Here is a 23860-nt window from a genome sequence, read left to right as displayed (position 1 = left end):
ATCAAGTTGAATGGACAAGTCCCTCTGTGAAGCAGGGGGACTTCCTGGTGACTGGCTCATCTCTGAACTTAATGTGGTTTCTTGCCAGGGGAGGGAAAAGGTAACCTGTTCTGCAAGATGAGCCCGTATTTATTTTTCACTGTGAGCTCAATTTCGAATATTTGATATTAATGTTTTTAAGACTCATTTTAGAAGTTAAAACATATTAAATATATATACACCAGAAAATGTGTAACATTATTCTTAAAGGATGTAGATGATTAAGTTAAGTTTTCTTCCACCTCTTGTTGGAAACAGAACTGTTATTTCTTGGAATTTTTAATTGAAATAAGGGAGAAAATACTTGATTATATTTTTCACTGAAGGCAGATGGCAGTATTTTTATGACTCTTTTTATAGTATGTGAACATAAATGGTATGTAGCTGCTATTTCTTGTTTTTTATAATCCTTCTTGCCTTGAGTTTGAATTTTATCAGACAGGAAATACTCCAGCGAGTAAACTACAGACTAGAAGAACAGACAAGAAATTTAGCAGGGAAAAAACCAGTGCCACCTTCTGGAGAGATGGTATGAAAGGAACCTTTTTTATGGAGGGCAGTGGGCACTTCCTGCTTTTGTGGATAGATCATAAAGCCAGGGTGCAAGTTCCCTTTCACCCAGCAGGGATCTTCTTCAGCAGGAGTTTACGCTCGGGACTGCTGGGGGTTAGCAGAAAATTACCTGCTCGTTAGATGATTCAGGACAATTTTTCTTTTCAGAGGATTTTTTTTTCCTTTTGTCTGGCAGTCTGCCATTAGTACAGGTTTGTCAGAAAGCAAATATTGTGTTAAGACCAATGTTTGGACTTGAAGCTGAGTGTCTTGCTGATTAAATTACTTACCTCTTCCTTGTAGAAGGTGGAAAAAAGTAGCTTTCTCAGTTGAGGTGGAGGGGAAAAACACAACCAGGACTAACTAGGTAGAACTGTGGCATCTGTTGAAACGTGTGATACAGAGGGGAATGCCAGCATCTAAACTCCATTGAGGTTGATTGGACATGCACCATCCATGTGCTTTTTTTCTTTTTTTTTTTTTTTCTTTTTCTTTTGTCTTTTTAGGGATTTTAAGGCATGACTGAGTCAGAGGTTCCCTGAAAGTAGGTGTGCTGTGTGTCTGGTGAAAGCAGGGTAATGCAAATTGAAATAGCGAGTACTGTCTCTTGTTTCATACCTACTTCCTGAGGCTGAGCATTGTGTGACGTTTTGCTGCAGAGCTCAGTTGAAGTTGTTGTTTGTTATAATAAATATGATTAAATGTCCTGTTTTGTGTCCAAGCTGGTGAAATACAGCTTCTTTGTACTGGGACAAAGTACAAAAAGGTGTCTTGCCACAAAGCATGGTGCAGAAAACATATGGTGATATCTGTCCTGCACGCTGCTGTTTTGCTTGTGCTGCAGTACTGCATCTGTTACTTGACCCTGGGAGATAGAGGGAGAAGCTGGATAAAAAGGTGCTCAGTCTCTGGAACTGAATTTATTTGGGTATCTAAAACTATTTGCGTAGATACTGCAGCCACAGGTGTTTTTGTGAACTCAACCTAACTCAGTTACCCTTCGGTAATACAACATGCATGGAGGTATTTATTTAAAAGGTGATCAAACCTGAAGATCAGTTTAGTACTGCCAGAGAATGTAATTGTGCTCCGTTGGGCAGAAGTCAGTCTGTTCTTCAGTGTTGTCCAGCAGGTAAGAAACACCTCTGCTTCTGTTTTCTTACATTGTCATGTCATTAATCTACATAGTTAATGGGTGTCTCATGTTACTTATGCTTGGTGACTTTGGGGAAGCCAGGCACCTGACTCTGCAGCCAAACTTTGCAAGAAGGATACAGCACTCTGGGCAAGTAGGAGACCTAGGAGACCTACGCCTTCTATCACACGCTAACCTTTTTGGCTTCATCCAGGTAAGTGTTCACTGAGTAGAACACCTCCTCCTGTGTAAGTACAGTTCCAGACAGCTATCTTAACTGGAGCAAATACCACAGGGCATTTCTTTTTCTTGTGTAGAAAATACGTTTTATTGTGGATATGAAAATAGCAATCTTGATTAAGAGCAGAGATGTAACAGCAGGTGGTACAGATGCTTGGTCTGATCATCTACTGCTCAGCAGTAATTGACAGGAAGCTGGGTTTTTCCCATTGTAGTTTAACAAAGTAGATGATGTCTGCTAGGTTTTATTTCTTCCTTCCCAACAAACCATTGCCATACATTAAGAGGTACTAAAAAATGTTATATTTGCAAAAGAAAACATCCATATAAATAGGCTTTTTAGTATCAATTGACAATTGTATTACAAAAAAAAAAAGTTACGTTAATACCGATAAAAATAAAAATTAGCTTTGATAGCATATAAAAATGCTTCAAAACAAGCATATATAAATAACTTAATTTGTAAACATAGAAAAACCAATCTTATGTATATATAAAAATAAACATCTGATGCACTGTACAATAAGACATTATCCTTCATAGGCACTGGTTTCATTGACCCAGGAGTCCCCCTAGATGTTTTTCCTACAAAAACTGCTTTAACTCTAGTGCCGTCTCCAAAATAAAAGGGAAAAAAAGCGAAGCACTGAGCAAATCTTTTGTGGACTGGCTGAAAGCCACTCATCTCCTCCTGCAATCCCTTCTTGAAGCAGCATTGGTGATAGCCAATAAATACACCTTGCTGCAGTTCCTGCTCACTTTTTCTAGGGCTTTAATGTATTACCTTGTTCAAGCTTCTTTGTTTTGCCTCCCTCAAAAAGGTATGACAGGGTGCAAATCTGGACATCTGCCTTTTGGTGCAGTTGCTGAGGCTGTGGAAGATGTGCAGTGCTGCAGGTGAAGCATCCCCTGACGCAGCTTGGCAGGCTGCTAAGAAAGGCTGAGCCTCACCCCAGGAGAATGGTAATACACTGAAGGTAATGTAAGAATGGCCACCTTGAGTAAACACAAAACAAATTTATAAGAAATGATGTGTTTTACTACTCTTCCTGCTGCAGCTGGGCAGGGAGGAACCTTGGGCTGATATGCCTCAAAACTATTTCTTAAATATCAATTTAAAATAGCCACTGTCACTTCATTTAAAACTTCTTAATATATTAATGATAGGAAGTAACATAGAAGCTGAGAGCCAAAATTACATCTGTGCAAAGATAGAGTTAAAAATAGATTTTTGGCTCTTGAAGCTATGGTGGGAGGTGCAGTGAGCTTGTGGTATGCTGGGAAAACATCTCTGACCCAAAGTACCTACGTGTGTTCCCGTAGCAGAGATGGCTCTGGTAAGGTGGGTGCTTGAATAAATGTTTCTCACTTGACAAATGTAAAAATCAACAGCCACGTGAATAACGTGGGCTTCTGTGAGCTAAGGAAACAATATTATAGCAGCCTTTATTGCTTAGAGAAGCTAGTTTAGGTGATTTCTGTACTACTGTGCTGAAGACCTACATGAAGTTACTTAGATACTTGAGTTGGCTGTGGTTTTGTTTAATTTTAGGAACCTGTGACCAAACACTTGAAGCCTGACAACATGAGTATTGGACAGAGCTCAACAGCTGCCAGGTAACTGAGAGGGGAGACACTGTGCTTACTGCTGTAGAGGCGGCTGTTTGTGTTGTGAACAAAGAAATGATGATGAGAACAGGACCAGGCTGGATTTTCTGCTCTTAATGCTTCTATCTAGGTAAAAGTAGAGACAGGCTGATGGAAAAAAGCCATTGTGGAAAAGTGCTGGAGCTACTCTTATGAGCGGGATTCAAATTTTAGGAACATGCTGACTACTCTGTACTACTTTCTATTAATGAGTTATTGTTTAGAACTGTCAGTTTGGTTTCTCTATTTCAAAGCACCTAATTTTGTAGTGCAGTAAAACTGTCCTGAGGTGTGGTGGTTTCCACTGTTGCTGCATAGTGTAGTGGTAATCGAAAATCCCTTGTACTGTACTGGCTGTAAGCAGTCAGCCAACTATGAGAAAAGTCTGAGATGACTTATGGATGTCATGTTGCCTTAGCTTCTCTCCAAGGGGAAGTAAATAATTTACCATGGCAAGCTGACTCTAGCTGCTGCTAGAGGGATCTGTATCTGATATTTATCTCAACACAAGGACGTGGCTTTGCATTTCTGCTCAAAAGTTTGTAAAAGGTCTCAAGCCATGTGAATACTATTTCCAGGTTTTAGTACATTTCATCGCTTCCATTGCCTTTTTTCTCACCACTGCTCAAACTTTACTGAATGGAAAAGGTGAACCTTTTATAGTTCCTTGGAAATTGAAACAAAATGATACAATTCTGGTTATTGTAAAGAGAATTCTCTTCCTCTGCTATTGATAGAGACAGCACTCCCTCCTGCTCACGGAGAATTTTCACAGCTGTTTCCAGAAGATAGGCTACTCATAAAACTTGCTGGGTTTCTTCTAAGCAGCATTAGCTAAAGTGATGTTTGTTATTTTTTTCCAAGCTATACATTTTAGTAGTCCAGAATTAGCAATTAGGCTTTTCAAGTGAGGTTTGATTGTTCCTGATGTAAGAGCAGACATTTTACATTACCCTTATGGATGCTTGTGTCTCCTTGCTACCTTTCAGATGAATATTCCAGTTTCTTGATCAATGCTAACTGGCAAGGAAGTGTGCTAGTCGAGCAATGACCAAAGGCTGCCGCTTAGCGATGGAGCTCAGGAGCCGTGCTGGGATCGCTGGGGCACCCAGATCCACCTGTACAAGGTAGAAGAAAGGCAAGTGTTGCATGACCCATTTTTGAACACTTTCTCCAGGCTAAACTGGCTCTGTTGCTGCACATAAAATAGTAAGCACGAAAGTAGTTTACAGCCAAATACTGTAATTTCTGTGGTGGACTGGATCTTTTTCTTCCCAATACTCTGTAGACTTTGAAGGCTTTGCATATTTGATAGTAGTTTCAGCAAGTACAAAGCACACTGGTTCTGGGTTTGAGCTTAAATATTGCTAGTTCGAAACACAGGTTTGTAGTGTTACTGAAAATACATATTGCATTCCACTAATATATGCATAAAATGTGTAGAAAACTTTAAAATACGTTGTAAAGGTATGTGCTAATCATTACTATTTGAGGTTGCTTTTTTTTTAATTACCTATATAAAACGTGTTTTTAGCAAAGTTTAAAGGACTAATTCTAATTGTCACTAGCTGCCTTCTTAAATAAATTATGCAGCATGATATTCTTTTCTGGATGTATTTAGGTGGTTGGCGTCACTGTCCTAAAGGAGCCTGCTTTTTCAGATGACTCTGTAGTCAGTGGAGGGCAAGATTTTCTCATTCTTAACTAGAATCCTCATCTTCTCTATTGTGTTTATTTAAATGCAAAGACTTAATGACTTCTGTTGAAGAAAGTTAACAACGTGCATTTCCATACGTGTCAAAAATAGTTTTAGCAGAGGTGGATTTCTGTGTCTCCAACAAGACAGAAATGCAAGTGAGATTCTCCAGTCCCTAACACTGAACTATCATGTACTGCTTCACTATGCAAAAGCAGAATGTACAAAAGTTGTGAATTAACAGTTACAGAAGAGACCTGGTGTCCAAGGCAGCAGATTCACATAGTGTAAAAAAAACTGTGGATCATGTACATAAAAGCAGAATCCTAATTAGACTGTTATCAGATGTGATGTACAGTAATGAAGGGTCTTACCTGAGCCATGTAAATAACTCTGGTGATATCTCTTCCATTCACCACATCAGGTTCCAGGATCCATGCACTGGGCAAAATTTCCCCTCTCACCACGTCTTTACAAGGGTGAGGCATGGATGCATCGTACACAGACTGAATAGCCAAGACAGACAAGTTCTTCTGCATGAAAGAAAGCGTAAAGAAGAGAATTTTTATTTTTTGATGCATGCAGTATTGTTTTGCTTACCATGAGGCATATTTCTCACTAAATCAGCTCCTGTTTCGTTTTTTTTTTTTTTTTGTCAGAATCCTGCTTGTCTGTAACAAGAATATGCTGTAACAGTTGTGAACCAAGCACTATTAGGCAGTAACAACTGTCAAATGCCATTAGATTTAATACATAATTCATTTCTGTCAAATGAGCATAGCTTTTCTTCCTATTACAGCTTTTTCTGGAACTATGAGCATAACCTTCCCTTCCTTCTGCCCTTGAACAGTGAGTTCAGACAAGTTAGTTAGTTTCCTCTGTCTTAGAGAAAACACACTCACCACACAAAGCTTACCTCTTTGGCTTCTACAGTAATGCAGCAGAAATCCCGTGGCTGCTGTAGGTAACACAGGGAGGTATCAGTCACTAAATACACTGCAGAAAAAGTATCCAAAACCAACAACAAACAAAGGGAAAATTAATTAGGCTTTGACAACTGTAACTTGTCACACTTCCCCCCATCCTTCAAAATGCACAAACAAATTTTATTTGAACTTGCTGCAGTTAAGAGCAAAGTTCAAGCTAACATGAAGATGCTAATAGTAAGATACTGTAATTAAAATGATGCTGTTTGAAAGCACCTGTATCTTATACTTCTGCAGCGTATGATTTGTAATAGCTGTACTTTGAAAAAGTCTTGCAAAATGGAAGCTCCTACACTAAGTAATGAAACTGGCTCTTCAAGTCTGAAGAAACAAGATGAGATGACTGTATATTTCTTTCTGGCTGATCTGAGCTGAAGAGTCCACAATGATAGTTCTGGTCGGTCAGTGCAGTTGGTACTCACCCAGCTGAATGTGACTTGTTATCTTCTTGTGTATTCGAGCTGTGCTGATGGATCTGTCATACAGGTGCCTTTTGCCCGGATCTCTCACTAGTCCCCACACATATGCAAGAGGTCTTTCTATCACTCCTGCTCCCAAAAATCCATGCTTTGTTGCTGAAGGGAAGACTTTGTAGTAAACCAGCACCTCCTTTTCTGTACATTGGTATCTGTCAAAGACAAATGAAAGGTATTGGCACAACAGATGATCAACTGCATTAAAGATCTCCCATTATAAACACCTGCCATAAACTTACTTCCAGCCAGCAGCTGCTTGACAGGTGTAGAGATTCCTCAGGTTATGAGAGCATGCTGCCATTACCTTAGAAAATAATGACAAATGTACATATAAGTGGAAGTTATCTACATTTTAAATTATGTTCAGCTTCTGCTGAAATTATCTGAAATTATGTTCAGTGCTGCTGCAGTATCTTCTACTCAAGCTATTCAGTGGGCTGAATACAACAAATATTTAGTTTTCTTGTTCTAGTATTACTCTGGGAGTTTTAACAGTCAGACTGATAAATCCAGCCTGAACAATAGTGTAGACCTCTGTGAGAAAACTGCACTGGGGGAAGCGTGCATCTCCAAGTCAAGTGATTCCATCTGATCTGAAATGTGAAGTTTGCATGCTTTGCTTCTGGCTACACAGGCATAAAGGTATTTAAGACTTGCACTGTACAAACTCTTAGGAGCTAGAAGCATTCAGCATTATCACCAGCTTCACTTGAATATTTCAGCTCACGTGCAGCGGTCATTCCTGTGCTCCACTGTTACAGCCTGTTTCCTCCCACTATTTAAAACTGCTCAGCATATCCTGCTATACCCAGCACTAATTACCTACTAGGAGTGCAGAAGAATAAGATTTGCCTCACACACTTTCATTACAACATCCAGTAGAAGGAATAAGCAAAAACTGTGCTTATTTACTCACCTCGGTGGTAGCATTAGCCAAGATATGTTTGGATAAATCTTGGTATCCTTGTGTTGATGAGGAGCTTACTGAAATAGTTAACCCATGAGTGAACCTACAACTGATGCTGTCTGATGGAAGTGGTGGCTCAATTCTGCTGTCTTCTGCAGGAGACAAAATTGTCATAGGAAAGTAATAAAAAGGAAAATGATCACTGAAGTGGTGCAGAAGATGTAGCATTGAGCATTCAGAGGAACTTCAACCCTTCTAAAGAAAGACTGTTATCATTCTTGGTCTGGACAGCCCACATATTGGTATTTACATTGCAGTTACATTTTGCATTACTCAAGTATAAACATTATTAACTACATATAAGCTAATAACCTAAAGAACAATATGAAACGTGACTCTGGGAATACAAATATTCAAATATACAAATATACAACTTGCATGTACAATCCTATACTCTTAGCCCCATGCTTCTTTGGTTCATTCAAGACATTATCCTCCTCGCAGCCTCTCCAAGGACTGTACAGCAATGCTACAACATCAGAAGAACAACTTTCTTAAGAGGAACTAAATCTCCAATTACTTTTCTGTGCTTTAGCTACTGATTACAGTATTTTTTTTTCTGAATTCATGTAATGGTAAGACAGCTTCAAAATACTTAGAATCAAATTAGATTGGGATTAGAATAAATAAGAAACCTCATTAGGTTTTGGGATACAACACAGAAATAAGCAGGTGAATATATACTTTACTTACCCAGTGTTGAATCCTTCTGTAGCTGCTCTATCATAAAAAGCTGACTGTTTCTAACAGCTGAACGACCACGTGTGTCTCTTGAAAGCAGTGCACTTCCAGAAGAAACCTGGTTTAGCAAAGAGCAGAAGTGGAGACTTTTGGCTTGAACCAAGAAAAATAAATTGTTACATTATCAAGAAGAATATCTGTAACCAGCCTGCCTTTACGAAACTGGAAGCTTGACGTTATGACAAGTTAATTTCTTTACCTCTCAGCTGGTTATGAAATGATAGCTTAACTGAGGAATTTCAGCAGACAAGTATGACAAGCTAGCATAGGTGCACACTCCAAAAAGCAGTTTAAAGTAAGGTGGTGTTCACACACACATATCCCTGAGTGCATCTCTCTTCAATGAGGAAGGCACACTGAAAATACTAGATTCTGGCTCATCACAAAAAAATGTTCCTTATTGCTAAAATGTGACAGACAGTGGCACTGCTGTCAGTAATAACACACTGGCTTTTACTTACAAGTTAAAAAAAAAAATCTGAACAATGAAATTGTCACTGTCCTTTGCAGGACATGTTTAATGCTCCCTCCTCCCCCGTGTAGCCCATCTATGTGTTTGTTAGGACACAAACTTGTCCTGCTTGATAGCTGTGACAGAATATAAACCACCTAGAATTTCTGTCCTTGTTTTCTCTCTTACTGTTAAAGCATTAGGGGATGTTGGTCTTGCAGGCCAGTTATTTCTCACCTGTCCTTCCCAGCTGCTCAGTTTACTTGCAGTGTATGTAGCAGTATTGCTACTGTTGTAACCTGATGTTGGGCCAGAGGATAGACTGAGGCTGGATTCTGTACATAAGGTGCTCGTACTTGCAAGAGTCTTCAGCCTTGCTTCCTCCTGTAATAGAGATCAGAGCATCACAAACTTGTATAGCACTTAGTCAAATCAGTAACAGCACTGGAAAATGACAGAGGAGTAACATGAAGTCCATTTTCTTTCAAAGAGCATTGGTAAAAGCTGTTACTTTTTGCTTCATACAGAAGATATTTAATAAGCAGGCTCATTTGAAACTGTAAGATTATATGAGCAAATCAATGCATCAGTCTAGGAAAATCTGGATAACTGGAGCTTCTGACATTGTTCCTTTGCTAAAAGAGTCCAGGCTTTCTTTCAAACCAATTCCCAGACGTCTTAAGGGGGAAAAGAAGTTTTAAAAAAAGATCTTTTCTCCGTCCCATTTGTTACTTTTTTGCCTAATTCTTGTGCTTAAATTATTGGTCAAATTCAGTTGTTAAACACTGAAGATCTTACTGCAGCTCAGTGCCAGCCCAAAAGATGAAGAAAAAATTACATAAGAAAATACTGAGAACTTCAAGATGATTTATTCTTAAAGTAAAGGGTACTTTAAGTATTTGGTTTTCAATTCAGCTGAAGTTTCATAAGAGAAGTATGGAAGCAGATGTGGTTAAGAACCAGTCACCCATTGGAGATTCCTGAATTCTAGGTGCCTTGCAGGGCAGAGAGCAGTGAAATGACAGTTCACCACCTATGAGAGGAAGGCTGCAGTTCTAACTAAAACTGCACGGTCAGGCTGTGACAGAGATTAGCGCATGAAGGTGTAGTCAGAGACCAGGCAGAACACGTACCTTCCAACAAGGTATTGTCCTCAAATACCAGCCAAGTCACATTCATTGTGCAAAATAGGTAACAAAGTGCAGAAGTTAAAACAAAACATGCATACACGGGACAGCATAACAAGAGGAAAAATAAAGAAATAGATGAAGGTCTTTCTGCTTAAGTACATGCTGAAACACTAAAATAAACTTATTCTCTTTAACAAAACTTCTCCAAAGACTGCGTATGTTCCCAGCGGGATGACTCCAAAAGTTTGATCCAAAGTGAAAACAGAATTTTCTTGCACAAAAAATGTGCTCAAGAAATAGCTCCAGGAAGATATAGTTCAGAAGCATGAATAAGATAACAGTTATCAATCTCAGTAATAATGATTACTGAGAATTTTTTTAAGACCAAATTTGCATTTCATTATTTGTTTTTCTATGCATTATGTCAGACAGAAAAACTACTGAGCTATAAAAAATGCATCAATGTGAGTAATGGGGAACAATTTCCTCTGTAATGCTCACCTTCTGTAACTGAGCAAATATTTGCTCCCTTATACGTCTTTTCTCTTGCTCAGCTCTTTCCCGAAGTTTGTCCCTTGCTCGTGCAATTTCAGTTTTGGTTTCCTCTCGTGCCTTTTGATAGTCTCTGAGCATCAGTTCAATCTCTGAAGGGTGCTGAATGCTTCTTCTTTTTGGTTCTTGAACTCTGAAGGATAGGTAAGGGGGAAAACATGTGTACTTACTGGAAATAAGGTCACCTCATGGAATGCTGTGAGAAAGTCCTCTGTCAACGTGGAACAGGACAATTTGCCAGAACAGCAATTAAAGAAAACCAGTAAGTCTCCCTTTGCCCACTAAAGGTTGTAGGAGAATTAATCTTGGAAAACGATTTGCACTGAGAGTGCAGTTGATCAGTGAAGATTACTCTAGCAATTGCTCTGGTTTCTAAGCTTTGTAAGATCTAAGGTTATGGCTTTGGCATAACACCCAGAAAGTAACTGTGTGTTGGGAAAATGCTGCCTCCTGCCCAACTGCAAAGGAAGCAGAAATCATTTAGGGGATGTGGTGGGGGATGAGAAAACACTATTTAAAATGATAGAGGGTTCTGGAGAACTTCATTGATATGAAAGACTATTTGCCATGACTTACAAATTAGAGATGGAGTGAGAAGACAGATTAGTCAAAACTGAATCTTTGGCATACATACATAAAGCAAAGCAGGTGCTGGTTATGAACTGAAACTCAGTGGAAGATTTTAATGAATGTTTCCTATAATCAGGCACACGTTTATCCTGAGACAATTAAAAATTCTGCCACAAGTCTCAGATCTCAACAGGAACCATGAATGCACATCTATCGTGAACACTTAATGATCAGAGGGTCAAGAGTGAGGGTTTGAATCCCTACCTGGTATTTTCCACCACATCTCTTCTCAGCTGTTGCAGATATTCACGGCGCCTGCTAGGAAGATCCAGATCCCTGTGACTTGCATCCAGGGTCTGCAACAGACTCAAATGCTTCTGAGGACTCAGACTTCGGCTCCTTTGGTATCTTTGCAGCCTTTTTTCTCTCTCCTTCCTCAGGGTCTCAATAGTCCTCATGTGTCTGTCAGGGAAGCACAAGTAGAGTGACAAAATGCACCCTGCAAAGTTACAATTTCTGTGGTTGTTTTTTAACCTTTAAAACCTTTAACCTTTAAAATGTAAAGTCTTAAATACTAAGTAGCTTTGTAGTATGAAATTTCTAAGAATCTAATAAAATACACTTCCCCTACAAATATCCCTTTCAGTCATGCACTGAAGAAATTCTAAAACGCCATTGCTTTTGAAAGGGAAAATGGAGGAGGGAGATAAGTGCAGCTCCTCCTGACTATTTCAACAACTATTACAACAACTTCCCAAACAGTTCTATAATCCAATCTCTAGAATTTAGGGTATAGATTTTTTTCATAATTCATTTGGCATCATTGCAGGTTTGTTTTTTTTTTTTTTTTTCCCCCCCGCCCCAATATTCCAAAGGTTTTATTCAGAGAAGCATGAGATGCATAACCAAGATGCATGGATTATTTTTACATCATAACAAATCTATGTAATACACCATCGTGGTCACCAGGGAACACATGATCTCTCTCATAATGACTAAAAGTTGTAAGAATGAGGTGTCACTAGATGTGAATTACAACAAATCTTACACTTACTTCAATTTCCTTAAATAACTCCAAAATTTTTATCTTAAATCATTATTTAACTATGTAAGTGTAATACTGTACCTCTTCACGTATTGTTCTTAGTCATTTAGTGTGACTAAGTGATTAAGTGCTCTTTATTTACATTGTATGAAGCTATGCGTGAAGTCTATTCAAAATAATTAATAGGGAACAACTTCAAGCAATTACCTTTCGTAGAGCTGCTGCTTTACTGGAACCGCCATCAGGTCATCTGCAGTTCCGCTCTGCAGAACCCTCAGCAGCGCGTCCGTTTCACCAATGCCGTAGTTCAGCTTTGCCTCAGTCAGTTCCACAGTAAGGGGATGCTGGTGCAGATCCAGGTGTACGCCAGACATGATCTGAGCGCGCTCTCTCTGAAGTCTCTCAATCTCTCTGCTTCTGCTGCCCCGAAGTTGGGATTTCCCTTCAATTTCCACTGTTTGTTGGCTTCCGGGCTTACTTTCTGCCTGGCTGTGCAGGTCAGTTGCACTGCCACTCAAGCTGAGTGATGAAGGTGGAGGACTGCCCTTAACACCACACCAGTTGCTAAACTTGTTGTGTACGGGTAAGTCACGAAGACTGTAGCTCCGAGGCCTGTAAGGCTTGGCTAAAGTAGTACTTTTCTTCAGAGGAATTTCAGTGTCACATTCGATTTCGGTGACAGAATTTGGGTTGTCATTTTGTAAGGAAATTTGCACATCGCTCACATCAGAGAGAAGAGAACAACTGTTCTCATTTTTCCAGAAATCGTGTAATCGTAGAGAAGCTGCTCCTACTAGAGGTTCTGAGGACTCACTAACATTTGCCTGACTTGAACAAGTGGCACTACGCTTTGGATTAAAAAGTAAGTCAGAATCTGGAAGTGAGTGCTTGTGAATCAGAGCAGTATCAGTATTTCCAACATAATTCTCATGTCTTATTCCCCCGAGCACAGATCTTCCTCCCCCTGTGACATACATACAACGGAGTGAACGTGCCAGCGGACTGGAGTCTCTAACATCATCTGTTAAAAACTCAGTATGGCCAGAGACCTCTAATGTGCTGCTAGAGTGGTACAGTCGTTTTGCACAAATTGTAGTGTGTGTGCCAACAGTGAGTCTGTGCTGTTGTTCCACAGCTTTTGAGTCATCCTTTCCTAAAATCTTTTTGGACACTTTTTTATCTAAGCAACTTCCAGATATATTTCCTATGCCGTTGCTGTCTCTAGAAAAGCTGCATTCGCTGTCTGTTTCAGTCTGTGAAAAATTGTCCACGTGAGGTTCCATGCTGGAATGTGGACCTGATCTTTTCTTTCTCTGACTGTGAATGGGGCTTGAAGCATCACTGGAAGATCCAAAGGGTTCCTTAATAGGGCAGAAAGGCTTACTAAAAGCGTTCTGGCTTTTAGGACTAGCACTAAGAGTAAGAATAGGGGAAGAGGCCCTGTCCACCAACAGAGTATTTTTGCAACGAAGTTTTCTTTCTGCTGGAACCTCTAGCTCATTGACACTTCTTTTACCCTGAGCATAAGATGATGGAGATTGAAAGCTGCTACTAGTAGGGCTGCTAACTACAGTGCATGAAGAATCATCTTGCCCTGAACTCACTGAAGAGGATGGAATGGATGAAACTTGGGCACTAGCAGGAGCAAAATTCTGCTGTGCATTTAACGATGGTTTTTGAAAATCTAAGGTGGAGGTGGAGGTTCTGTGTAAGCGAGGCAGGCACATAAAGGAATCTTCCAAAATGCTGTCAAGACTGTCATGGAAGTCAGTGTTGCCCAGATTTCTCATCTCTGTTCCTTCTTGTCCTTCTTCCAGAGAGAATGTTTTCTCCTTCCTTTTAGGAACCTTATCTGTTGCATCTGCACTGATTCCACTGAAATTGCAGTTTACTGCTTTAGCTGCCCTCAATTCATTTTCTAATTTTGTCTGCACTTGTTTTTCTTCATGTTTGCTTTGAGGTTCTTCCAAAGTCTCGGTTTGAGTGCCTATATCTGCTGTAGTCTGAGTGCAGCTGTCTGATCTAGTACTAGTAGCTTTTGCACCCTTTTCCATTCTGCTTTGGTAGATCTTGATATTCTGTTCGTTATCTATAATATTTTGTTGGGAGAGGTTTCCCAGAAGCTCAGAAGTGTTCTGAATAAGCTGTGACAGATGCATGGATAGATTCTGCATACTTGTCCAAGAAGAATGTTGCTGAAATAGGTCCCTGTTTGTTTCCTGCCTTCTTGCAGAAACGTCTGTGTAACTTCTCTGGTGTCTTCTCTGCCTTTTATACCTTGCTGTAGCCACTGTTTGTGTTCCCTGCTCACAGGTAACCCCTGGTGATTTTTTGGAAGACCTTTCTGACTCAGATGGATATAACAGTACAATTTCATCAACTTGCACTGAAGAGTTACCAGGTTCTGCAGAAGGATTCTTATGTTCAGCAGTATCATTTTCTGGATTAGTTTCCAGTGTTTCAATGGACACATTGCTGTACTGCTTGTTACTGTCACTCGAGTATGTGGATTCAAAGCCTGGTCTGGCATTGTCCCATCCTTGAAGACCTTCAATACTGCTTAAAGTGCTTGATAAAACTTTCGCTGTAGCATATGAACTGAGATGAGAATGAAAAGGAGAATTCTCAGAATTCAATCCATTGTCCACACTAGAACATCTCGTAACTTTACGATTATCCAGGTTTAAAGGCATTTGATGGTAAGAGACATCGCTTGCACTTCCAAAAACATACTGCTTCCAGCCAATCTTGCACGATTCTTCTTGTTGCCATGGATGAATATATGGGTTGATATCACTTGAACTAAAATGCATTGTATCTTTACTGCCTTGCAAAAATAAATCTGTTCCTGCTTGGTACCCAGCTTCTTCACTACACTGAGCTACAGAACTGCTCTTTGAATGGATATTTTCTTTCGCACCTGCAGAACTGTGAGCTGTGGGCAGTAAAGATGATGGAGAATGTACAGTACTGTCTTTTAAGGACTGGCTGCTTTGGGTCCTTGCTGCATAATTTTGTAAATTTTTTGGATCACAGTTGGCAATCTTCTTAGTGTGTGTCATTCTTTGCTGAAATCTGGGTTTAGATTTAACCTGTAAAATGTTCTTTGATTCCTGCTTTGAAAATCTTTCAATTACATGAAGATCATCTTCAGTTGGTGATGGAGGCTCCACGCTCATATTTAAATCTTGTAGTGATCTAGATGCAGAATATAACAAGGAATCTGCCAGAGATGAAGCTTTGAAAGTATCATCTAAATCAGAGAACACAGCTAAGGCCGGAGCTGATAGTCTGTGACTTTGTAGATAAAGTCTCTGTTCAGTTTTGCAGTTCTTTGTATTATATGTCGTAGGACATGGCCTTCTGCTCCTGACTTGTACCAGTTGGGGTTCTTGGGAAGGCAAACCATGGTTTACCATGGTTGGTAAAAATTTTAAGGGAGTACTTTCATTATTCATTAAAGAAAATTTCAGTCTTTCTGATTTCATTATATCATCTCCTGCTATTGAAAAACTGTCAGCATGAACATCGGAACCTGCATTATTTTTGCAAAGTAAAATCTCTTTTCTATCTGTATTTGTTCTGCCTGGGTTATTATCACCCGTAGGCATGTATTGACAGTTGTCCTGCAGATCTGCAGGACTTTTTTCAAAACCTAAAACACTGTGATATGGTTGTCTGGGATCAGTACTTCTGCTGTTTGTGGGATATGCTGGACCAAATGAATCATAGGTGTGTTCAGGATCCACATTAACATCTCCTGGATACAGATGTTCCAACACCTCTGGGACTGTTAATTCATTTGTTGAATTTGAAGATACCTTAGTTTGCATTTCAAGATGTTCTTCATCTACTGTTTTCTCTTGCTTTTTCTTTACTGAAAAATGTTCAACCTCAGTACTTGAATGCAGTTCTTCCTCGTTTCTGTTAAGTATTTTTCTTATCTGTCCCTCTTTAACCAGAGCTGATCTTTCAGTATCCCAAAGAGGTACTGTTGACAATACCAGAGATTCACTATCATCTGGCACTTTCTCTGCATGTTCTGTGCAAGCTTTCTGTGCAGGAACTTTACCCCAGTGATGTTGATCAACTTCAGTATTATTGTCAAGTTGCTGACAGTTACTTCCATAGACAGGTTCCACATCTACAGCAGAATTCTCATATGAAGCAGAGTTTGTGTCTGATACTGGGTAATGCTTGTTTGCTTTTGCAAGAGAAAGTAAAATAATTCCTGAAGCATGTATTGGCTCATCAAATACCACAGACTTATCAGACTGGGTGTCTTGCACTTGTAAAACAGCAAGTGGAGAATGCTTTAATATACTTGCATGTGATCTGTCACGCGTGCCATTTTCACCATGGTCTATATCTGAAATTGGAGAAGATTCTGAAAACGTTCTCATGGATGGGTGATTAATTTCTGCAAATGCTGGGGCAAAGCCTTCTTTCGCTGAGCGCAGATCAGCAGAACTAGACGATACCTGCTCAGTCAAAAAGGTGTCTTGAAGTGAGACTTCAAGCTGACTAACTGTTAGAGATTTTGAGTCATCGAGTGAACAAGTGCTGAAGACGCTTACGTTTTTGGAGTTCTGAAGCAGTATATCAGTTGGGGTATTTTCTGCAAAGTAGGATGGAGCACGCTTTGATTCTTCACTGCCAGTCTTTCCTTGGCTTTGAAAAATGGGCACTCCTGATTCTGGTATAGTCACACTAGAAGTGTTACTGTACTGTTCTAAGTATTCAGGCATTTTATTTTCTTTAGTATCATTGCAGTTCTGAAAAGAATCTTGAATTATTTTCCCCACTTGATCAGTTCCTACAGTTTCTTCAGGGATCTTATTACCTTGAGCATCTGTAGCCTCTGTAACTGCAGAACTGTCATCGTTTTCATCTCCTTTTTGTGGAACATCAGGAAAAGTTATACATGCACTTAAAACAGTTGATTCACTTTCAAAGTATTTTGTTTCTTCAGAGAGAACAGCATCATTTTTACGTTTCTCTCCACTGCTGTCAGTCAAATCATTTGCAAATGATCTTGGTCTATTCAGGAGACCAGCAGAATGTTCAGAAGTACAAGATTTCCTCTTGTAATTTGGAAACCTTACTGAAAGGGTCAAAATGTTCTCAGAAACAGTGATCTCAGGATAGTCTACACAGCAATCCTTGGAAGTCTCATGTCCCTGATAATGTCTTGGCTCATTCTGGCATGTCCTGATATCCGGAAACCTTGCATTATCATTATTACTGCTTGTTATAGTATAATTTGTGTTTAAGCATTTCTCTTTGTTAGCACATTGTGTTGAACTTCCTGAGTGAAGTTCTCTCTCAGCTGTACTAATGTTGTGAAATATATTTTGAGAAGAGATTTCCAGTAAAGCATGCTTTGTTTTTCCCCCCATATCTTCCCTTGCATCTTTCTCTGAAGGAGAAAGCAGGCTTGAATTACTGAAGAGCAGCTCATCAGGCATTATGGTATCTTTTTCCTCTTGATCTTTTCTTTCTGTGGAATTAAAGCAGTCTTTTGATATTTTGTTAATCATTAAATCTATACTGTGTTCTTCATGTGAGTTAACACCCTCAATTGTATCTTTGGAAGTGTCTAATTCTTCTGAGGAAAATGAATTTCCTTCAGCCCCTTGCTTAAGCTCAACCATTTCAGGTTCATGATTGTCCACTCCACAGGGCATAGAAAAGCTGTTCGCGTTGACAGGTTGCCCAGATGCAGAATAATCATTTCTAAATACAAAGAGGTCTTCCTCATGACTATCCTTTGTGGTCGTGTTTTGCAGGAAAGCTTCATTTTTACTTTGACTTTCGTCAGAATGAGCTTTGTTGTTTCCCTCTTTTTTGACTGTTTTAAGAGGTGTATCAACAGAGGCCTCATTCTCCATTAATGTTTCATAGTAGAGAAGAACAGCTTCAGTTCCGACATTGCCATTAGATGGTTTTGTGTGACCTTTCAGTGCAGTGGAAGCATCTTGAACAAGATGGGAATTATCACTTACTTCAAGACATAAAAGGTGACTTACAGATGGGCACGGGGAGTCTTTAACTGAACTTTCTTGCATGTTTTTGGTAGACTTCAGTGTTGCTGCTGAATTTTGCTGTTTGCTGTTATCTCCATTATTTGTAGAAAAGCTAGTAGATACCCATTGTCTTTCTTTTAAGATTTCACTTAGTCTGTTGTCCTCATGACAGCTGTCTTTGCTTTCAGGGAATAATTCATTCAGGTTTTGTAGAACTATCAGTTCTACCTCCTCCCTGTTTCCTAAAAACATCTGCTTCTCTGTTTTGTCCACTGCTTTCAAATGCGCTTTCTCATCAATTCCTGAGCCTGTAGCATCCAGTCCACAAATTTCAGGTCTTCTAACAACACTTATGTTCAAGTTTTCTGAAGTGCCATGCTCAGGATATTGTGTTGAACAACTCAGATACACATGGCTGTTCTCTTTAATATGAAGACTTTTAGATTCTTCTTCAAGTCTGTATTGGTCATTACTAATATTATCATCAACTGAATATTCATACACACGTATATCTTCCATAGATGTATTTCTTGTATCTGTAGCAGAGTCTTCTGAGCCACCATCTTCATTCATTTCAAGAGGACTGTGGTATTGTGAATCGTCTACTGACAGTGTATTCTCTCCTAGTCCTGAAGGTGTAAGGTATCTTTCAGGGATCTTGAACTGATTTAAAATTTCCTCTTTGTCATCTCTGTTACAGTACATCTGATGCAGAGCTGGAAATTCTTCAGTAAATTGAACGTTTTCATCTGTGTGTTTGTCTTCTTGATTCCTAATAACCATTTCCTCTGTGTTTGTCATGATGATTTGCTCTTCACTCCCAGTCACTTCACATACATCAATCTCATTTTTCTGGTCAAAGTCTTCATGGGGCAAACTATGTGGCATGTAATGTTCAGTTAAATTGCTAGAATCTATTTTTTCTTCATTTTCGTTTTTTTCTAAAGTATTTCCTTGCCTATCTGTGATTAGTTCCATAGTTTCTATATTCTCTACATTAAACACATTTTCTCTTGCTCTGTTCATCTGCAAAAGCCCTTCACAAGCATCAGGTAAGCCTTGAGCATTCTGAGTAAAATCTGTTCTGTGGGAATGCATAGCTGAAGGTGAGCTTTGGGGAGAAACAGAAAGCTCTGGTGAATAAATGCTGATTATTTTCTCACTTTCCTCTTTTTGAAAAAAACTATTAGAGTGCATGAGTACTTTTGACTCCTGAGCGTGTTCTATACTGGTGCTAAATACCTGTAATTCATCTTTCTCTGCCTCTTCAGGTGTCAGGTGCAGATCTGTATAAAACTCGCACTGAACCTCAGAATGTATGATACGAGTGGGTTTCTTCAGATTCTGAGATAGATCAATGCCTTTAAAATTCTCACCACTCCTTTCTGCAGTTACACTTTCAACTTCGGCTACTGAGCAGTCAGGTACACTTTCTATCTCTCTTGATTTCATTTTCACTCCATTTTCTTCTAGGTTGTTTGCACTATTGTTTAACTTTGTCATTTCTCCAGTGTTTGCTTTTGTATTCTGATAAGGAACCACAGTTTCTTCTGGATCAGCTTCTGGGTTTCTTAAAAACTTGGATTCTTTACCTGTACATATACTCTCCTCTTGAGAAACAGTACCTAGTGTATCTCTGTTGTATTCAAATACTCTTCTCAATTCTGAGTTAAAATGGTCTTCAACAAGCAAAATGTCCTCTGGGCAATCACATTCAAAAAAGGGTTCTTTCTCTTCTCTTGATTCAGTTAAGAACTTTGTTTCTGTTTCCAAGTGAATGGTTGCATCAGATTCCACAGAACTGTCAGTCGCCTTACACATATTGTTCTTCTCCCCTGTTGATGTTGAAGAGCACGTTGTACACAGACAGTTGGAATGTATGACAGAACAACATTTTGTGGCCCTGGCTTCCACGGTGTGATTAGATGTAGCATCACAATCTCTTTTCACTATTGTAACATGCTCTAATAGCGTATCATAATTTTCAGTCTCAGATGCACTTTGAAAAAAATTAGCTTTTGGCGAAGCTTTGTAAAATATGCTTGAATTGGATTCTGGGAGCAAATCACCTGTGTTCTCACCAACAGCGGCAGGGAAGGACTCAGTGTCTTGCCCATTTACATTCACTGTGAGATAACTAACTTCCTTTACCAGTAGGTTCTTATATTTGGATGAAAACTCTTTCTGATCTGTAACCCGAGAATTCAACATACCGTGTTCTTTGCTTTCACCGCTTTCTTCTCTTATGTTGTCAGCACACAATGTAGAATTTTCTGAAACGTGCTGGGACAGGCAACTTACAGGACTGTCTGCTAGACAGCACCCATAGGAATAATTTTTTGGAACAGGTTTGCTTTTAAATTCATAATGATTTAATGAAGACAAGTCTTCATCCCTTGGTTCATGTTCTTCTTTCTCTCTGAGTGAAGGCTCCTCTGATATAATCTCTGATAGGCTGTCAATGCTTGTTTCCATACAGATTTTCTCTTTTTCATACATCTCTATTGGTGTTGCACTGTAAGCAATAACTAAAGGGTTACATTTATGTGTTACCTTCTGTGAGGAAAAATCTGTGTTTACAGTTGCTGCTTCTGCAGGTATTTGTTCATAATCTGTATCTTGCAATGCTTCCAATTTACTCTCCCTAGACCTGAGGAGACCTTGTGCAACAGCTGATTCTGCCCCTTGTCCAGCCAATACTCGATGCTCCTGAGTGCTTCCCGGGGAGCACTTCTTATTTGTTAAGTCATTGAGAAAAAAACTTTCATCACAACACGTTGGTATTTCCCTTCTTGGAAAAAGCTGCACACAGTTTCCAAAATGTACTTGCTTTTCTGCTGAAGCCTGTGTTGAGACTACATTATAGGCAAGTTTTGTAGAAGATCCAGCAGCAGATGCACCGACAGGCGTACTGCCAGTGTTTGAATCTGTTATCCTTGATTCTATCATTGAGTTATTGCAGTCATCATCTAGGTCATCTTTTTCAATAGTTCTGAGGAAATTGCCTTCTAAGTCTGCTTCCACACAGCTGTTTCTCTTCTCCAAAATGTACACAGGCAACACAGAAACAAAAGGTGGCTTTTCCAGCTTGAGATCTTTCAACAGTTCTGGATGAGTTGTAGGGAAAGAATCCTCCTCTTTTCTGCCTATTGGTGACAAGCTGTCTGCAGTAGAGAAGCTTTCCAAACAGCTGAACGCTTGTGTGCATTCAGTGGTAGACCTGTAAGTGGATAATTCATTTATTTGTTCTTGTTCAGGATGATTTGCCATTGAATGTTCATAATAGTCAGGTTTTACTGAAATATGAGCAAAAGAAGAGCTTGGTCCTATTGAACTTACAAATGTGGATGTTATGTCTTGAGATTCCAAGGAAGAATTTTCATCTGCGTTTATACATTCCTCACTCTCAAAGCCTCTGCTTGCAGCTGTTGTTTCAGGTAAAGGTACTTCTGATGTGTCAGAGGAGAAACTTGTGTCTATTTCTTTTATACCATGTGATAAATGAGTAATGCTGTGTATCTGCTTAGAGCCAGAAACAAAAGAAACTTCAGCAGCTGACTGTTTTAGATCATCTTTCTTCAGCCAACCTTTTGGTTTGCTCAAGGAATAGAAATGAGCATCTTGAAATTCTAGATGCTCATGGGAAGAAGGCGCTGTTATTCTGGGGCTGCTGATTTCAACCTTTGAGTCATAGGATGACCAAGCATCAGTTGTAAGCAAAGGATGTCCACTTGCATAATAAAGTCTTCTATCAAGTGACCTTTCTTGCTCTGCAAAAGAGACCTTTGCATCCTTCAGAAACTGCTTGCTAGCATTATTGAAAGCAGGCTGTTGCTTAGTGTCTAAATAGAAGGAACTACTCAGCTTCAGATTGTAATTTGTTACTTCTGTATCTCTGCTGCAGATCTTGGACTCATGGCCTTCTTCAGTCTGTACAGTTGGTGGTCTTGGAGTTTGTAACTTCCAAAAAATCTCTGCTGGGACTTCATCAGATGAGTCAGATTTGGATTCTTCTACTGGATCTTCTGTTGGCACCTCTTCTCCATCACCCAAGCTGTCCAGAGAAAAGCTTCTTTCAGCCTCTCCCAGTCTCCTGTGTGATGCATACGATGTCACTAAAGATGAAACACGGTGTTCAGATCTGCTTTTGTAAAGCTTAGCTGGCTGGTGGCGGGCCTTTAATTTCTGAAATTGGCTTTTATTTTGCTTTTTGGCTTTATTTTCCTTTTCTACCAGAGAGTCTTGTGACATTTGACTGTCATCACTCTCAGAATCTTCTGGGTTGGCAAGACATTTATTTCTGTGGAAATCATCTTGCTTCAGCTTCTCTGTGAAAGCTTTTGCATAAGTGCAGGAGAGTGAATCTACAGAGTAAGTACTGTCAGTATCAGAAATCTCATTTTCCTCATCTTCTTGCCAGTTCCCAAGCACGTCTGTGGCTGTTTTAGACATTCCAGCACTTAACAGCTCAGCACTATGCCATTTTTTTTCAACATAAGAGAGTGGTGCCTGTGTGTTCATCTTAGTGAGATTTCCAACTGATGTTGCCACCATCAGAAATTCTTGATGTTCCACCGATGAGTTCTCATCACTTTGTAAGTCTGAGGGTGGCACTCTCTCCAAATTCTTAGCTGCTTGGTTTGGATGTGCAGATGGTAGGTTTCCATACACTACTGCTTTCTTGATTTTGTTAACAAAATTTTCTGGGGAAGGACTATGGCCTTTTGTATTGATATCCATTCTCGTCTTTTTATTGGACACCTGAGCTCTGTTTTGTTCTAGACAGCTATTTGCAGGCTGACTTAAGTCTCCTAGCACCTTTGTTTTTGTCATTCTTGTCCCTGTAATAAAGGTTTCAGGCTCATTTTTCTCCTTACAACGATCAGGAGAGGAGCCTTTAGAGGTCTGTTTTTGACATCCAGCCCCCCTTGGGCCATCATTCAGCTTCTCCATTTTTTGATCATTTTTATTGATATGAGCCATGACAGCTGAGTGATTACAGTCCCTTTCTGCCCCTTTTTTATTTCCAAATGAAGATACTTTTTGTTTTTCAGATAGCTGCATCTGAACTAAAAAGGAGATACCTTTTTCATCATTAAAGTCATCACTCCTGGAAAAGTCTTTAAATTTTCTGTAACAGTATTCCACGGATGAAAACTTCCCTGGTGTATTGCCTTCGGAGCATTGATCAGTATTTGGCGAGGTAGATAACTTTGAGATTGTTTCCCCATTCAACAAACAGCTGTGGAAATAAAGAAGAAATAAAGCCCAATACTTGCTTAAATAACATGCTTCATGTTTCCATATTAGTAACATCTTGCAGTTAAAAGTAATGACATGTGAAACAACCACCTTAACAACAAATTAATACCTTGATATTTAATCTTCACAGTTTCAAGTAGCTGCAAGTTTTAGTTAAAAATAGAAGATTGTTCTAAGTCACAGGAATTCACTTTGCGGACTTAAGCCACTTCCTGCCTCGGGAGCCATGCTGTGATAGACACGCTATCGCCCTGACATTTTAGTACTGTGTAGTGCTGTATTTGGCTTGAGAAGGTTAATCAACTTCAAAGTCCAAGGCAGAATCACACTAGTAAAAGTATTCTG

At 39.4% G+C, this 23860-nt stretch overlaps 1 protein-coding gene across 1 annotated transcript in view; it reads right to left on the bottom strand.

Annotated features, from left to right (window-relative positions):
* Nucleotides 1-4629: 4629 nt before the first annotated feature.
* STARD9 (StAR related lipid transfer domain containing 9) overlaps nucleotides 4630-23860 on the bottom strand; it is a gene marked incomplete at both ends in the record, with an annotated part of 96079 nt that continues 76848 nt past the window's right edge. Inside the window, 11 exons of the mRNA XM_079536652.1 lie at nucleotides 4630-4731; nucleotides 5684-5842; nucleotides 6226-6305; nucleotides 6718-6923; nucleotides 7011-7075; nucleotides 7688-7830; nucleotides 8432-8537; nucleotides 9168-9314; nucleotides 10562-10745; nucleotides 11447-11644; nucleotides 12435-23495. Coding sequence (XP_079392778.1) covers nucleotides 4630-4731; nucleotides 5684-5842; nucleotides 6226-6305; nucleotides 6718-6923; nucleotides 7011-7075; nucleotides 7688-7830; nucleotides 8432-8537; nucleotides 9168-9314; nucleotides 10562-10745; nucleotides 11447-11644; nucleotides 12435-23495 — 12451 coding nt within the window. The remainder of the gene's footprint in view (nucleotides 4732-5683; nucleotides 5843-6225; nucleotides 6306-6717; nucleotides 6924-7010; nucleotides 7076-7687; nucleotides 7831-8431; nucleotides 8538-9167; nucleotides 9315-10561; nucleotides 10746-11446; nucleotides 11645-12434; nucleotides 23496-23860) is intronic.

Source organism: Tetrao urogallus, assembly GCF_951394365.1.
Source record: "Tetrao urogallus genome assembly, chromosome: 6".
Classification (NCBI taxonomy): Eukaryota; Metazoa; Chordata; class Aves; order Galliformes; family Phasianidae; genus Tetrao; species Tetrao urogallus.
Note: the sequence above shows the minus strand (reverse complement) of the source record. Positions and strands in the feature narration are given on the sequence as shown.